Source organism: Sus scrofa, chromosome 8 (genome assembly GCF_000003025.6).
Source record: "Sus scrofa isolate TJ Tabasco breed Duroc chromosome 8, Sscrofa11.1, whole genome shotgun sequence".
Taxonomy (NCBI): domain Eukaryota; kingdom Metazoa; phylum Chordata; class Mammalia; order Artiodactyla; family Suidae; genus Sus; species Sus scrofa.
The window spans coordinates 121,938,918-121,954,448 of NC_010450.4; the positions used below are offsets into that span (position 1 = coordinate 121,938,918).

The window sequence follows — 15,531 nt, forward strand, 5'->3', positions numbered from 1 at the left end:
ATATTCCTTATTCCATCATCTTGTTTATTTCCTTGATATCAATGATCACAATCTGTAAATATCTTTTTTTGTAGTTTTTACTCATTTATTTTCCATCTCTTCCTGTGCAAGACCCACAAAGACAGGAACTTCTCGCTCTTATTTCCTATGATTCCCATCACCTGCATAGTGCCCGCAACACAATGGGTTCAATCAATATTTGTTGATTAAAATATTTGGTGCATGAAAGAATAAAGAATGAGAATGTCCTGGGATTTACTCATCATCACTACTGGGGGAAAAAAACTCCAATCATATGACCCACGGTGTATGTACTGAGACTTTCTACATGGAGGACTACAAATACACATCTTCAAAGACATAAAGTCACGTTTCTAATTCTCATCTCAGTAGAAGGCTGATTAAAAAAGAACCACCTACAGGTTAAATCTTTGTTAGTTTATTGTTTTACTATGGTGGCATGTCTGTTTGATTTGCAATGTTCGGCATCATAATGCTGGATTCAAAATAAACATTTTGCAAATGATAAAGGAATGTCCTCCAATATAAAAATTTTAGCCTTTGAATCTGCAGGGTATATGTGTATTTACCTAATAAATAAGTTTTGTATGTGTAATCATTACTATATGTGAGTGATATCCTCAAATGTGGTAGCTGGGGGGGAACAATTATTTTCGGTGCTAAAATGAGGGTCTTCATACTCAAAAAGTTGGTACTCTACAAAACTATAACCCTATTTCTGTTATGGGTGCATGAAAAAGAAAAAATAAGTTAGTAGGCAATGATCTAATCACGAGGAACAGTATATTTTTGTAAGTCAGACATAATGGTTGTTCTAAAATGTATGATTATATAGGATTTTTTGTATTCTTAAATATAAGGCCTTTTAATTTTGCCTCGTCTATTTTATCATCCTAGAGCAGGGTACTGGTAAACAGACATACTTACATAAGTCAAAAGATACTTATGAAATCTACTAGGGAAAAATTTAACTTCTAATGCTTACATTTCCCCCTATAATTTTTTCAAAATTGGGAATTTTTATCATGTACCCTAGACATATTAAAATGTTTTAAGCACTCAAATGAAAAATTTAAACCCATCTTTTCTGAAATTAAAAAAAAAAAAACCAACCCAACTTATTCATGATCCAGGTGCAGGTAAAATGCATGAAAGACTAGATATAAAAGCAAAAGTTATAAATATTACATCAGTGAAATTACAAAATGAATCATGAAGAAAAAAAAAAATCTGTGACCCTTAAATATTCATTTATAAAAAAGAAGTCTAAAGCCTGAAATTCTGTGGCAGAGTTGTTATATTCAGGTTTAAATACTGCCTTTAACAGAGAGAATTTTCAAGTATATTTACATATTTATATTTATAATGCAGGATCAGGAGAGGAAAGCACTGGATCCACAGACACAGTTTAAAATTAGGTCATAGCACAACATTTGAGGGCCAGCTTTGGTGTGCCTACTGAGATTAATATTAATTTCTACAGGCCAATAAATTTCTCACATCAGTCAAAACTGTTGACAATTCTAATTTTTTCAAAAAGCATTTAAATAATAATAGAGCATCCATAAGTCACATTACATTCACTAAAGAAATCACTGAAGTTATTCTATTACCTTATTTTTATATTTCTATATTATCAGCACAAGATTGAAAAATATCTGTATTTTTAAAAACAAATTATTAATTAAACCCAATTATTTCATAAAGTTACCTTAAATGACTTCTTAACAGCATTCAGGTAACAATGTAAATAGTTTATTGCTCTAATTTATTAGTTGAATTGCTCAAGATCAAAATTAAATTTCATTCCAATTATTTTAAATATGAGATGCTTTTGTATCAAACTATTTCATACTTAGAGGAAACCACGCTAGACTATGTATATGTATGTGTGTACACATGTATGTAGCTGTGATTTGGAATTTAACTTGAACTGATAAGAGCACAGTTTCTCAAAGGTGTATTATTCCACTCGGTAAGAAGAATGTGAATTATTCATCTTTAAATAATATTTATCTTTTATATTTCTTCCCTACCAAGGGAAGTACTCCCAACTTAAAGCAGGGATAACTTTGATGAAAAAAAGAGAAAGTTGTCAGTGCTTCAGCTTGGTTACAAAGAAGAAAAATGGAAAAATAAAAACAGAACACAATTGAGAAGAGGAGAGGATATGTACTGACAGGGTTCTAATAAGCAGACTAGCAATTTTATGTTTAATATGTCTACACATAGGCTTCGCCTCTAAGAGGTGAAATTAGGAAAGTAAAGGTTAAGGGAAAATACAGATCTCAACAACAAAAACAAAAAAAAATCTTACTTCTTCAGGGCTTCCTAATTAGACTTTTCTTACCCTTTTAAAGACTTTTTAATCAGGAAAGGGGAATTCCAAAGGCCTTTTAGGCTCTGACTCAGAGGTTAGAAGAGAACCTGGTATTCATGGAACAAAAAAAATTGAATTTTCTTATTGAATGCAAGAAAAATCATCTAACACTTCTGCCACGTGCGATGCTCTCTCATGTGCTGCCTCCACTTTCCTGTCTATACAGTGGATCACAGCTACTTGAAAACTATTATTCCATCTCTTTAATAAGACATTCACTTTTTTATACATATTACTTGGAAACTAATCAAGCATTGGAAAAAAGAAGCTATATGATATGTTCTTTGCCCTACAAGTTTTGTTAGGGTAAAAATTTATAGATTCTTAGATTTTTTTTAATAACATATTCACAAACACAAGGTATGTGAATGTAGTATCAAGCACAAAAATGGAAAGGTCAGAGTTCCTCAAATTATAAACTATCTGAAAGGTTATTAGTTAAATATTTAACATTGCTTAAACCTGGTGCAGTACTTTGAAAGAACCAACCAAACTGATGATAATCCAATCTTACTTCAAAATTTAATTTCATTCTTTCTGCCCTAGTATTTACCATATCACAGCTGGCCTCCTACCATGGCTTCTTCATATCTCTGCCTCACTTCTCTTCCCTCTCCAATACAAATTACACCAAACTGAAAAATGAAACTGAAAACACCAATTTCAAAGTTAGGTTCAGTGGCTCTTTCCTGTCCACACATTCAAGTACAAAACAGCTCCTTGGCCCACACACGTTTTAAGTGCATGACAGACATCAGTAAATGAATGCGAAAATCAAGAACTACAGTAAACTCTTCGGTTACTTAAAAAAATCATAGCCTCATGACTGTATATAATACACCCCACAGTTCCAAATCTGAACTCTTCCCTTGCACCAAAGCTTCCTACCATCACCTTGCCACTGACTTTTATTAACCATGAGCTTGACTTCTACTTTAATGGAAAGATGGAGACTATGCCAGAAACACTGACTACTCTCTGGACCACCTTAAATTTTTTTTTTTTTTAATACTTCCACCGATCTTCTGTCATTTTTCTCAAGGACAGAAATGTCCTTTCCCCTTCTAACACTATGATTTCATTTCTTCGTTTCTCATCTATGTGTTCCTTTGTACATTTTATTTTCTCCATCATATTACATGCTCTTTAAAGGCATAAACCTTTTATAGAGCTTGTGATACAAAAACACATCTATTTCCAACTACTATATATTTCGGATACCTTTACAATGGAGTATTTTCATATAACAGTCATATTACTGTCTCTAAAAGTAGTAGTTGCATATAGTTTATTCTTATATACATGATGTACTTTGATAATAAATCCACTAATAAAAACAATAGATTAATGGTGAAGAATGAAGAACTTTATTTTTATGTTTACTGACTAGTAATCCTACTCTAAAACTGAAAAAAGCAGGATAAACATATAGACCTGCAAACTCTTTAATAACATAATCAAATACTTAACCCAATTTATACAAATGAAATAATCATTTATTTTAAATGTAAGACAAATACTTCTGTGTTGGATTTAACTGCTGCAAATATACTTTGATTAGTTCATTTCAAATCAACTTACATTATGAAATACTATAGAATTATTGCTAATTATTATTCAGCATTTGCAGTCAGAATAATGAATTCTTTCTTCACCCTTTACATAAAAAGTGTAGCAAAGTTAGAATCCCTAATGTAAAAATAGATCCATGCATATATTTGGGCATCCTTTCCTTTTTAGACTTCTTGAAGTCACTGAAATAAACAATACTTACTTTACCTCATAAACACTGGCTTTGGTAAGCCTGATTACCACCTCATTTTGAATATTTTATTTATTCATCAGCGAGTAAGAATTTAATTTTCTTTATATCATGTAAGACAGCATATTGTTTAAGTTTCCCAAGCGTGCATCTTTCTAATAATAGGACTAATTACAGAATTAAAAGCATTAATTTTATTTCTGTAAAGAGGCATATTTGTTTAATTTTAATATGCATTAATTTGAATTATATATTATTCTTTCTCCGGTATAAAAAAGGCACAAATATTTAGCTGCATGCAATAATTTATTTTAGCTTCTACTAAATAACTTTTAACCAGTATTTCCAACTTCATGTATTTCCTGACCTCAGGCAATAACATTTACAAACAGAGAAAGCTCAGTCTCCAATTATTAATTTATCCCTACAAATTATAAACACAAGGTGGGAATTTAACATGAAGCTCTTCAATACTATAAGGCCATTTTAAATACATCATCACTTTTAAATGCGCACAGCTATATAAACAAAACTCATCATTAAAAGAAAAGAATATCACAAAGATGGCCAGATGTGGTGAAAAAAGAACTCAGTATTTTCCGTATCACCTTTGAGAGAAATGTGTAATTAAATAGGCCAAAGGTATGCATTTCTGAGATCTGATAGTACTTCTCTTGGTTTAAAATCACATTCATGAGCATATCCCCCCACAGCTTTGCCGCCTTCTTTTCAAACTGAAATACAATTTTTCTGTCTTTTTTGATCTACAAGATGTCAAGCTTCTTATTAAAAAGAGTTATTTTGGCAAAGTTAAAGGGTAAAAGAGTTTTAAAATTTTGCTTATATCCAAAGTCTGTCTGGATACTTTGAAAAAGAAATCCATAAATGTCTTGGAGGCTCTCTGGAATAGCAGAAAAAAGATCAGGCATTTTAAATGAAACATGTTCCCACTCAGTGATTTTTTTCATCTCTATATGCAAGAAAGAGACTGGGTTTCAAAAGGTTCATCAGTAACAAAGCCTCACTACGTCCCATTTAGCAGTTATAGCAGTGTATTAGCTGATGCTGGGATCATCTAAGACAGTTTCCTTCCATTAGGAAGAGTTCCTAAAATGGTCCCTGACTAAGCTGGTAAAACTGAAATCTGACCTACTTTTTTCAAAAGATTTCCATGAATTTTGTGGTAAGTGTAATTCTTTTTATAGTTGGAACTCTCCCTTCAAAAGAAAAGATGTTAACTGAAATATGCTAGCGAATGCCTTACTTTTAAGTGTCAAAATAAAAATCTATAAAATATGCACACAGTTTTCAAATTTTTATCTCTAATACTGAATTCCTTATGGTATTTTCTGCGTACATTGGTTTTACTATATGTTGTAAGCCTAACATTATTCTGAACAAACCCGCACTAAAAATTTATTCCTTTAGAGTATATTTATTTAAAAAAGCATAAACTTCCTACTGTATAGCACAGGGAACTATATCCAATCTCTTGTGATAGAACATAATGGAATATAATATGAAAAAAAGAAAAAAAAATACATATGTGTGCATATGACTGGGCCACTTTGGTGTACAGTAGAAATTGACATTGTAAGTCAACTATACTTTAATAAAAAAAAAATAAACTGATTAGTCCTACAGTTAAGTTTGATGAAACACAAACATGAATTTTAAAACACACTATCTGTAAGAAAAACATTCCTTGTATTTACAAGGCTGTCACTCATAGATTTCTATTCTCAAGAATGAAGCCTTCCGCCCATTTTTAAATTGGGTTGTTGGTTTCTCGCTGTTTGTATATTTTAGAAATTAAGCCCTTGTCAGTTGCATCATTTGAAACTATTTTCTCCCATTCTGTAGGTTGTCTTTTTATATTTTTTACGGTTTCCTTTGCTGTTGGGCAGAAGACCTGAATAGACATTTCTCCAAAGAAGATATTCACATAGCCAAAAAGGACAAGAAAAAAAAGCTCAACATCACTAATGATTAGAGAAATGCAAATCAAAACTACTATGAGGTACCACCTCACACCTGTTAGAATGGCTTTAATTAACAAGTCAACAAATAACAAATGCTGGAGAGGGTGTGGAGAAAAAGGAACCCTCTTACACTGTTGGTGGGAATGTAAATTGTTACAATCACTATGGAAAACAGTATGGAGGTACCTCAGAAAACTAAATATAGAACTACCATATGACCCAGCAATCCCACTCTTGGGCATATATCCAGACAAAACTTTCCTTGAAAAAGACACATGCACCCCTATGTCCATTGAAGCACTAATCACAATAGCCAAGACATGGAAACAACCTAAATGTCCATCGACAGATGAATGGATGAAGAAGATGCGGTATATACACACAATGGAATACTACTCAGCCATAAAAAAGAACAAAATAATGCCATTTGCAGCAATATAGATGGAACTAGACACTCATAGTAAGGGAAGTAAGTCAGAAAGAGAAAGACAAATGCCACACAGCACAAATGAACCTTTTCACAGAAAAGAAACTCATGGACTTGGAGAACAAGACTTGCGGTTACCAAGGGGGAGAGGGAGGAAGCAGTATGGACTGGGAGTCTGGGGTTAATAGATGCAAACTATTGCAACTAGAGTGGATAAGCAATGAGATCCTGCTGTGTAGTACTGGGAACTATATCTAATCACTTGTGATGGAACATGATGGAGGACAATATGGGAAAAAGAATACATATATATGTATGACTGGGTCACTTTGCTGTACCATAGCATACAAATTGATAGAATACTGTAAATCAACTATAATGGAAAAAATAAAAATCTTTTAAAAAAAGGGAAAAAGATTGAAGCATTACATTTTTAAGAGAGAAGAAGGTTAATTAATTAAAATAGAAGTTATTCTGTACTTTTTAAAAGGAGAAATCTAATATCTGAGTTCTTTCAAACTTCCAACTGTCATAAAATATAATGAGAAATGCATTTTAAGTAAATTAAAAAAATCAACCATACAGCATCATATTCATAGATTTTGATTTCATTCGTATAATTCAAATAAAAGTGCTACACTTTCCCCAGAATTATTCTGGAGAAATCACTGAGAAGTTCACAAAGATTTAATTTCAAATGAAAGGATAATAAAGCATATGGAAATTATATGCTTAAGACAGCATGGCACAATGCACACTTTTTATCATGTGATTTATAGTAATAAATCATTTCTTATCATTGTATTATATTTATTCATTTTTAAGATAACTTCATTTTCCTTAAACAAGGTTTAAAGGTATAAAAAATAGCCTGTATTCACTATGCTTATTTTTTCACTTTATACTTTTCATTGAATTAAATGAAAATAAAGTGGTTATAAATATTCATAAATAAATGAAACAAAAAATTAACTTCATAGCCTAAAGCATATGTATATACCTCATAAGAACATAGTAAATGGACATGATAAACACTATAATAACAGACTTCAGATTCATCAAAATTACAATCCTATTAACCAGACATTTATCACCTTCACCTCAACGTTCTCTAGAGTACACAGGAAATAAAATACTTTGTGCCCCTAAAAACCATAGCAAGACTACACAGCACATTGCTATGGGTATTTCTTCCATTGTGCCAATATTTAGTGAAACCCTAGGGAAAAAGTCCTCAAAAAAGATAGTAACTCCTATGTTCAAACAATACATAATTCAAGGATACCTAAACTGAAGAAACATTAAAAAATACTTTTGATAGCCTTAAATTCTAGTAATAAACACAGAAGGATAAGAATAAAAACAGTAATGATTAATGTTCTCCAAATTCTTGCCATCAATCTCTGCCTATTACCCTGCAGAGGTCTTTTTAATGTATATTAAGTAATCATAAAACTACACATTCATTCTTGAAAGTTAACATTATAAACTGTGGTGTTTAATAAAAATTCAAAATATGAAAATGCAAAGTTATAAACATAAAGCACTTGGACTTTGTAAACAAAGATAATACCCTGGCATAGTAAGAATGCAATGAAGGCACAGATATCAAATTTATAAGCAGTACTAGGGACTGAAATTCTCCAATTAAAATTCATATTAAAAGACATCCATGGCCTCAGACAAAATATCTACTTCAGAAAAAGTACAGAAAGGAGAATAAATGAGGCCAGTTCTACTACTACTGCTCTAGACAAGTTATTAACTGAAAGTTGTAGTTTTGGTCTTCTACTTCTTTATTATAAATTAGTATGTTTATGACCTTATTTTCTATCTGGCTTATATACACAAATCATTTTTGAAGCACTGCATATTATAAAAGAGCTACCTATGTCTTTTGTACATAAGCTCCATGGGGAAAATAAATAATAAAAGTTACCTTAGTTATACAAACAGAACTAAATTCCTAGGAGACTTTAAGGTGAATGTTAAAAAATGTGTATTGGGTTCAGACAACAGAAATCTAAGACAAATCAGGAACAGCCTAATTAACTGAATATACTCAAGATTTTTACTGTATTTTGTTTACATATATGTTGGAAGGAAAAGTAGAAAATGTAAATATTTTGTAATATCTATACCCATACCCAAGTTCTTGCTTCGCTTTGCCTGGTAAGAACAGTGTATTACAGAAATTGGTGAGGATGATAATGATATTATGACAAATAGGAATGGAGTTAATGCAAGATGCAATAGGCCAATCTAGCTCATGAGAAGATAATGGTTTTTAGGAATGGTTTTACTGAATTGCAAGTAATCAAAAATGTATTTGGACAGATTTAGAAACTTAAAAATAATATGTTCATAAGCATTCTCATACAGAGATGGTATTTCAGTAAAATTTAATTGAAAAGATTTTTTTTCCCCTAAAACTGAAAAGTCCCAATTCTTAGAAACTGACTTACTTTCCTCTGAAAATACCATTTGTGATAGCAGAGAAAAACAATTTCTGCTAAGTCTTAAGTAAAGAATACCATGGCCCAAATTTCCAACAGTTCAGCTACATAAGCAGAACTAAGTCGCGATGGCCCATGTTAGTGTCTTAGCCGAGATAAGAGAGTGCTAACGCTCCAAGTAGAATTATTACGAAAATCATAATTCTTAAACAAAAGCTTATAAAAGTGTATCACTGTTATTTCAACACTTACGGCTATCGTAACATATGTTTCCTAGAGCCCTGCCCGTTTGCAGCAGCACTTCCTGGTCTTTGCTGTTCAGCAGCTGCACCAGTGGTGAAATCAATCCAGCATCCACACAAGGAATTCGCATAAATTCTGGAAATAAGAGACATATTTAATTTTGAAATACAAAGATTTGCAATTACACAAATAACCTCCCTTAATGAAATAAATGTCTACTGTTAACATGCGTAAGATGGCTTCCTATCTGAAGAGAATGTTTCTCAAGTACCATTACAGCCCTACTGAATACTTCATGAAATAAATACACAAAAATGAGTGGGGTCATATTTTTTTCTTGCTAACAGTCTCTGTCATAAACCAAAAGAATTTTTCATTAACTTTCACTCTACCTAATCCAGCACCACCTTCTTATAACCGGATGTGCTTGGGAAGCAACACTGAATGACAGAAACACTGGCAATGTTCTTTCCATGAACCTGAAAATTAAAGTAATATAAATGAAGCCATCAAGTGGTATAATTTTTCACTGTATGTTTTCTAAAAAGCAAAAAATAAAAATTTTAAAAGGTACAAATTAATCATTAAAAATAATAGGTCCTTTTTTAATTGGTAAGACCTGGTAGAATGACCTACTCCCTATCTTCATTTCTACTCCATTAAAATTCATTTTATGAATCACTCGCATCTGCTAGTGTACCATGCACTCACAGGTCTAAAGCACCAAATGTTAAGCTTTCTTATAGTTCAAACTCATTTTTCCCCCTTGGATTTATAGTAAACTATCTCAGCGTCTTTATTCCCAAAGATATTGTCACAATTGTGATCAAACTTTTTTTTTTTACAGTGTCTCATGAGACACTTTATTTAATTTTTACCACAAAATTTAAGATGATGAAGATATCTAATTGATGAAAGTTCTCTAAGAATCAGTATTAGAATCATGACTTTGGACATGATGGCTTATTGTAAGGATAGTCTATTCAATGATTAGTCAACAAAGATCTAATTCCTCAGCCTGTAACTGATGTTATTTTAAAAAACCCTATCTTTTCACTCTCATGTTTCAGGGGGACCACTTGGCAGTTTGTTTCTCAAGAACCCTCAGAAGCAATCCTCCCTGTTTTCCGTCATCTTCAAGTTCTTATAGCACTTCATATAGGGCTGTTATGCGAGCTGTTACCTCGGAAACAACTTCCTTTCCTCCTAACACAGCTGTCAGTCACAGAGGTTATTCCTTTCCACCTAAATAAAAAAAATGCATTCCTATCATAACTCTTACTTGCTTACCACTGTATTATTGCAAACTCTCTATAATTTAAACCTTCAAGATGAGGAGTATTTCCCACTTCTAGAGCTAACCTTTCAGCTTACTGTTGCTGCTGTTATTTTAACACAATAGTATGAGCTATTCCACCCATCACCTACTGGGAAGGCAAATTATGTTATCTATTTCCATGCATTCAATGACCATCTATAGGAGATGACACATCAACCTACTTGTCTACTCTTTAAATTAATGATTACTTCAGAATATTTATAGATTTCAAATCTTAACATGTCACCAATTCAAAGTAATTGAATTAAAGATAGATTCATTATTCTTTTCACCTCTCCCTATGCCTAATTTCCAACAGTGGGATCATTTCAATGACTACTAAAATAAGAAATTCAGAAATGGTCTGATTGTACCTTACTTTCACAAATGAAACTTGTTATGTCTTTACTGTTTTGTTGTTGCTATTCTTCAGGCAATGGCAATATTAATGAATTAATATTTTTCTTTGCTTTTATGTTCTATTTGTCTATATGATACCAATTTATCTTTCAAACTTCGGGTGCTACAATTCATAGCTTTAGGTATTTTTAAAATGATAAAGGGTAAATAATTATATGGTAATTGTAGAATCAAATAAAATTGTCATTAACTTTTTTATTCAAAATCACATAAAGAATACCATAACACAATGTTATATGTCAATTATATCTCATTTAAAAAATATAAAGATAAAACAAAACTAGTCTATTCCTCAGCTTTCAGTCAATGCAAAGGCAACACCAGTCCCTGGAGAACATAAACACCTACTAAAACCTTTTGCTTTTCAGCCAATTTGCTTTTTTTAAAAAATAGCTGATTTACAATATTGTGCCAATTTCTGCTGTACAGCATAGTGACCGAGTCACATATATATATTCCTTTTTTCATACTATCTTCCATCATGTTCTATCCCAAGAGATTGGATAGTTCCCTGTGCTATACAGTAGGCTCTCATTGCCTGTCCATTCTATATGTAACAGTGCATTCCTCCTTAGATAATTTTAAAGGCACAAAGTTACTCAATCACAGCTGGCTGGACTCTGACTCAAGTTCAGCCTACATACCGGCTGGCCAATAGCCTGTCAGATGAGCTAGTTTGAAGATTTGCTAAATAGAGCAATGGTGATGAACTTAAAACAAAAGTAATTTTTTTCTTTGATTGTTTAATGCTTATTGATTGATTACTTCTATTTCTTCCTAAATCCACTATTAATTCTTTTTACTTTTACTTTCCTAAACTTACTTGAAGTACACATTCATTTAGCACCCTCATAAAGTACAAACTGTGATGAAAACCACAAAATAAAACTTCCTTCTTACATAGACTGAGATTCAGAAGATCCATAAAATTCTTATTACATACCTACTTATCAAAAACTGATTTATATGTACTTTCTCATTTTCAACTATGTGAAGGAACTAAATCTATTTTATTAAAACTCTTTTTAGATTCTATAAGCCAAATAAAAACACTGAGGGTTGGAGTATATTTGTTTCTTAAAATAAATAGTAATACATATTCGGAGTTTCAAATTTTCTCTAATACCTCTCTATAATTAACTCTAAGTCTTTTATATTTTTCTTTAGAAGAATGAGGAAAAATTATGAGGCATAAATATAAAAGAATGAGTGGCTTTTATATGTGGGTTGTTGAATTGACATTTTTCATTCATATTTTGTATTGCCTTTTTTAAATAAAAGATAGCACTGATAACTTAATGGATTCTCACAAAATGAGGTTAAGCTTACAACATTGAAGTATCACAGTGTATTTAAGCTACCTGAAAACATGGTGCATTTTTTTGAGTATCAGTTTTACTCAATGATTTTTCAAGGCATACATATGTTTTATACTAAATTAACATATACCTGTTATGGAGTAAGGGGTAAAATTAAATTTATAAAACAAAACAGGAGACTTCCATGTTTCTTGTAGTGTTCTTCCTAGCCCATCCTGAATATACACTTTGTTTTGTTGTAAAGAGAATTCAAGTGGAAAAGTGTGATAAACACTTTTGCCGTCTGATATAGATAGGGAGGGGAAAAAAAAAACATGATATGGCTCCAAACTATCGATTCCATATTGCTTTGATTGAGATTTGGTTCTGAAGCTTTATAGGCATCAGAACCACCTGACTGGTTACACTACATGGCTGGGCCCCACTTGTACAATTCCAAATTTAGTAAGTCTTGGTGAAAGGGGCCAAGAATTTGCATCTTGTGAGATCCAGGTGTTTCTGATGTGCTGGTGCAAGATAGGGAACCAGTGTTTTGGAGAAATAGAAGAATAAGATAATAATAATAAAAAGAATTAGAAGAAGGAGGAGGAGGAGAATAGAATAGGATGTAAAGTTTTTGTTTGCCTTGACTCATTTTCAACTTCAATTATCAGCAATGAAGACACGTAATAGCACCTTATTTCAGAAATCTGTTATTATTATTTTTATTACTACTATTATTATTAGATACCTTGACAGTACAATTCTGAAAAGGAAAAAATATTCATAGCCTGTTTTGCTTGTTTTTCCTTTGCTTTGCATGAGTCTTAAATCTGTTAAATAGGGGAATCCTTTTTAAAAAGGTGTCAAAGATCCTTTACTACAATATATGGTCATAGCCATGCTCCCACATTAAACTTGTCCATGGAACTTCTTACTAATCCTCTGGATTAGCACACAGTCAGATACATTAATTTTCAGATGACTTTTTTTTGATATAGGTAAATTTAAATATATTTTATAATTAATCCAAATTTAACAAGTATGTACTAATATTTCCCCTCTACTGTCATATAACATGAACAGCAGAGTGACACACCAACTTCCAAATGCTTTTTTTCTATGATTCATACAATCTTTTCTCATTGTCAGGTTTCTGACAAGAAGAAATAAGCCGATTTAATATACTCTGTTAGGTCATGTTGCATTTCTGAAGTAGCTCAGTGGTTAATGAACACAACTAGTAATCATGAGGTTGTGGGTTCGATCCCTGGCCTCGCTCAGTGGGCTGAGGATCTGGCACTGCTGTGAGCTGTGGTGTAGCTCATAGACACAGCTTGGATCCTATTGGACCCTAGCCTGGGAACCTCCACATGCCAAAGGTATGGCTCTAAAAAGACAAAAAAAAAAAAAAAATATTGAAGATATTTTAAAAAGACTTTAATCCACTTTCTGAGCCAGTCATTTAAAAACAAAATAATATGGTTACTAAGTAATAAACAACCCTTTGAATGTATCCCTTTTATTTTAACCAGTAGAGATTAGTGACAGTCATTTAACAAGCCTCTGTAGTATAAATGCTACAAATTATGTCTTTAGAACATTATGTGTTACTAGAAGAAACCTCTAGTAACAGAGTTACCATGAGTGACAAAGTATTATGAGGACTGATATTAAGTAAGATCACACAGAAATGACAAACCATTACAAAAAACACGCTATTCAAACTTTCTGAATCTATGTTATAGTGTGTGTATTCTTAGGAAAAAAAGTTTTTACGACAAAAATTGATTTCTGGAAATCTACACTGTGTTTCTAATAAGGTTAAAAATAAACTACATGGTCTTAAAAATCAAAAGATGCTTTGCATTTAAGAAGAATTAGATAGTGGTTGGTTTAGGTTAACTAACAATGTCTGGAGGGATTTCATTTTCAAACTAGATCAGCTTCCAGGAATTTTTTATTGTCCCAAGGTAATCCCTATCTTTACAGAGCAGTTCAAATCTGCTTGAAGTATACTAAATACTCCTAGACCACTAGGAATCTCTGAACATTTATAACTAGCTCAAATCCAAAGCACAGTATACATACAAACAATAGATGGTCAGCCTTCATTAATAACCAAACAATGATTTCACAATACGGAACATCCCTGGATTTTTAGAGCCACACCTGCGGCATAAGGAAGCTCCCAGGCTAAGGTTGGAATCGGAGCTGTAGCTGCCAGCCTATGCCACAGCCACAGCAACAAGGATCCCAGCCACATCTGTGACCTACACTACAGCTCACAGGTAATGCCGGATCCCTGACACCCTGAGTAAGGCCAGGATCGAACTCATGTCTTCCTGGATACTAGTTGGGTTAGTTACCACTGAGCCACAATGGGAACTCCATCACTGGATCTTGAAAGACATTTTGAACACCTATGAACCAATGAAAAAATTTCATGGCAATTTTCTTTTGTAGTACATATATGAACAAGTTTCTTCCCTGGGCCAAAAAGAGCATATACAGGTACTTTACAACGTCTCTTCACAATTGCACAATGTATGAAATTAATTGTGGAAAATTAAGGCCAGATTTTTAAAGTTTCTTCTTTAAAGTATAATATATGCAACTTACTAAAATAAAAGGACTAAAAATAATATCAAACTTTGACAAAGTGAGGAATACTAATGGTATTACATTTAGCATGGCCTTCCCTCATACAAAAACTGCTTTAAGAAGTCAGTGTTTTTCTCAAACTGACTGGACTAAAATTATGTACAAATATATTTCTGCTACAATATATCTCTTCCAAAGAACCTCCTCTCACTGGATATAAACTATATATAATGGGATGGATTAACCATTATATAATCTAAGGTTTGCTGTCACTGTTGCCTTTCCAGAGTATGGAAATGCAAGAAATAAATATTTCTCAAGAAGGTGAGTTCAGAAAACAGAGTATGTATTCCAATTACATTGTTGCAGTCAAGTATCAATGTCAGTAGGACAGGCCAGACTGAAAAAAAAAATAATAATGAGTTTATCTGGGTATAACACAAACTAATGTATACACTGAAAAATGTAAGATCTCCTGTGACAACAAAGATGAATGATTCAGTGGCGGCTCAAGAATACTGTAACCAAAGTAATAAATGATACAGGTACGGCAGGGACTAGCAGTGCTGTCCTTTAATTCTGCTCTGAAGGAACAGAACAGCAATGGGAAATGTTTGAAG

The 15,531-nt window shown here is 32.4% G+C and overlaps 1 protein-coding gene across 5 annotated transcripts in view; it reads right to left on the minus strand.

Moving 5' to 3' along the window:
- The window catches only part of RAP1GDS1 (Rap1 GTPase-GDP dissociation stimulator 1), a 140,690-nt gene that overhangs the window by 72,115 nt on the left and 53,044 nt on the right, over positions 1–15,531 (minus strand). For all 5 annotated transcript variants that reach the window (XM_021101742.1, XM_021101741.1, XM_021101740.1 and 2 more), the window contains exon 4: positions 9,281–9,406. In XM_021101742.1, the coding sequence (XP_020957401.1) occupies positions 9,281–9,406 (126 nt within the window). The remainder of the gene's footprint in view (positions 1–9,280; positions 9,407–15,531) is intronic.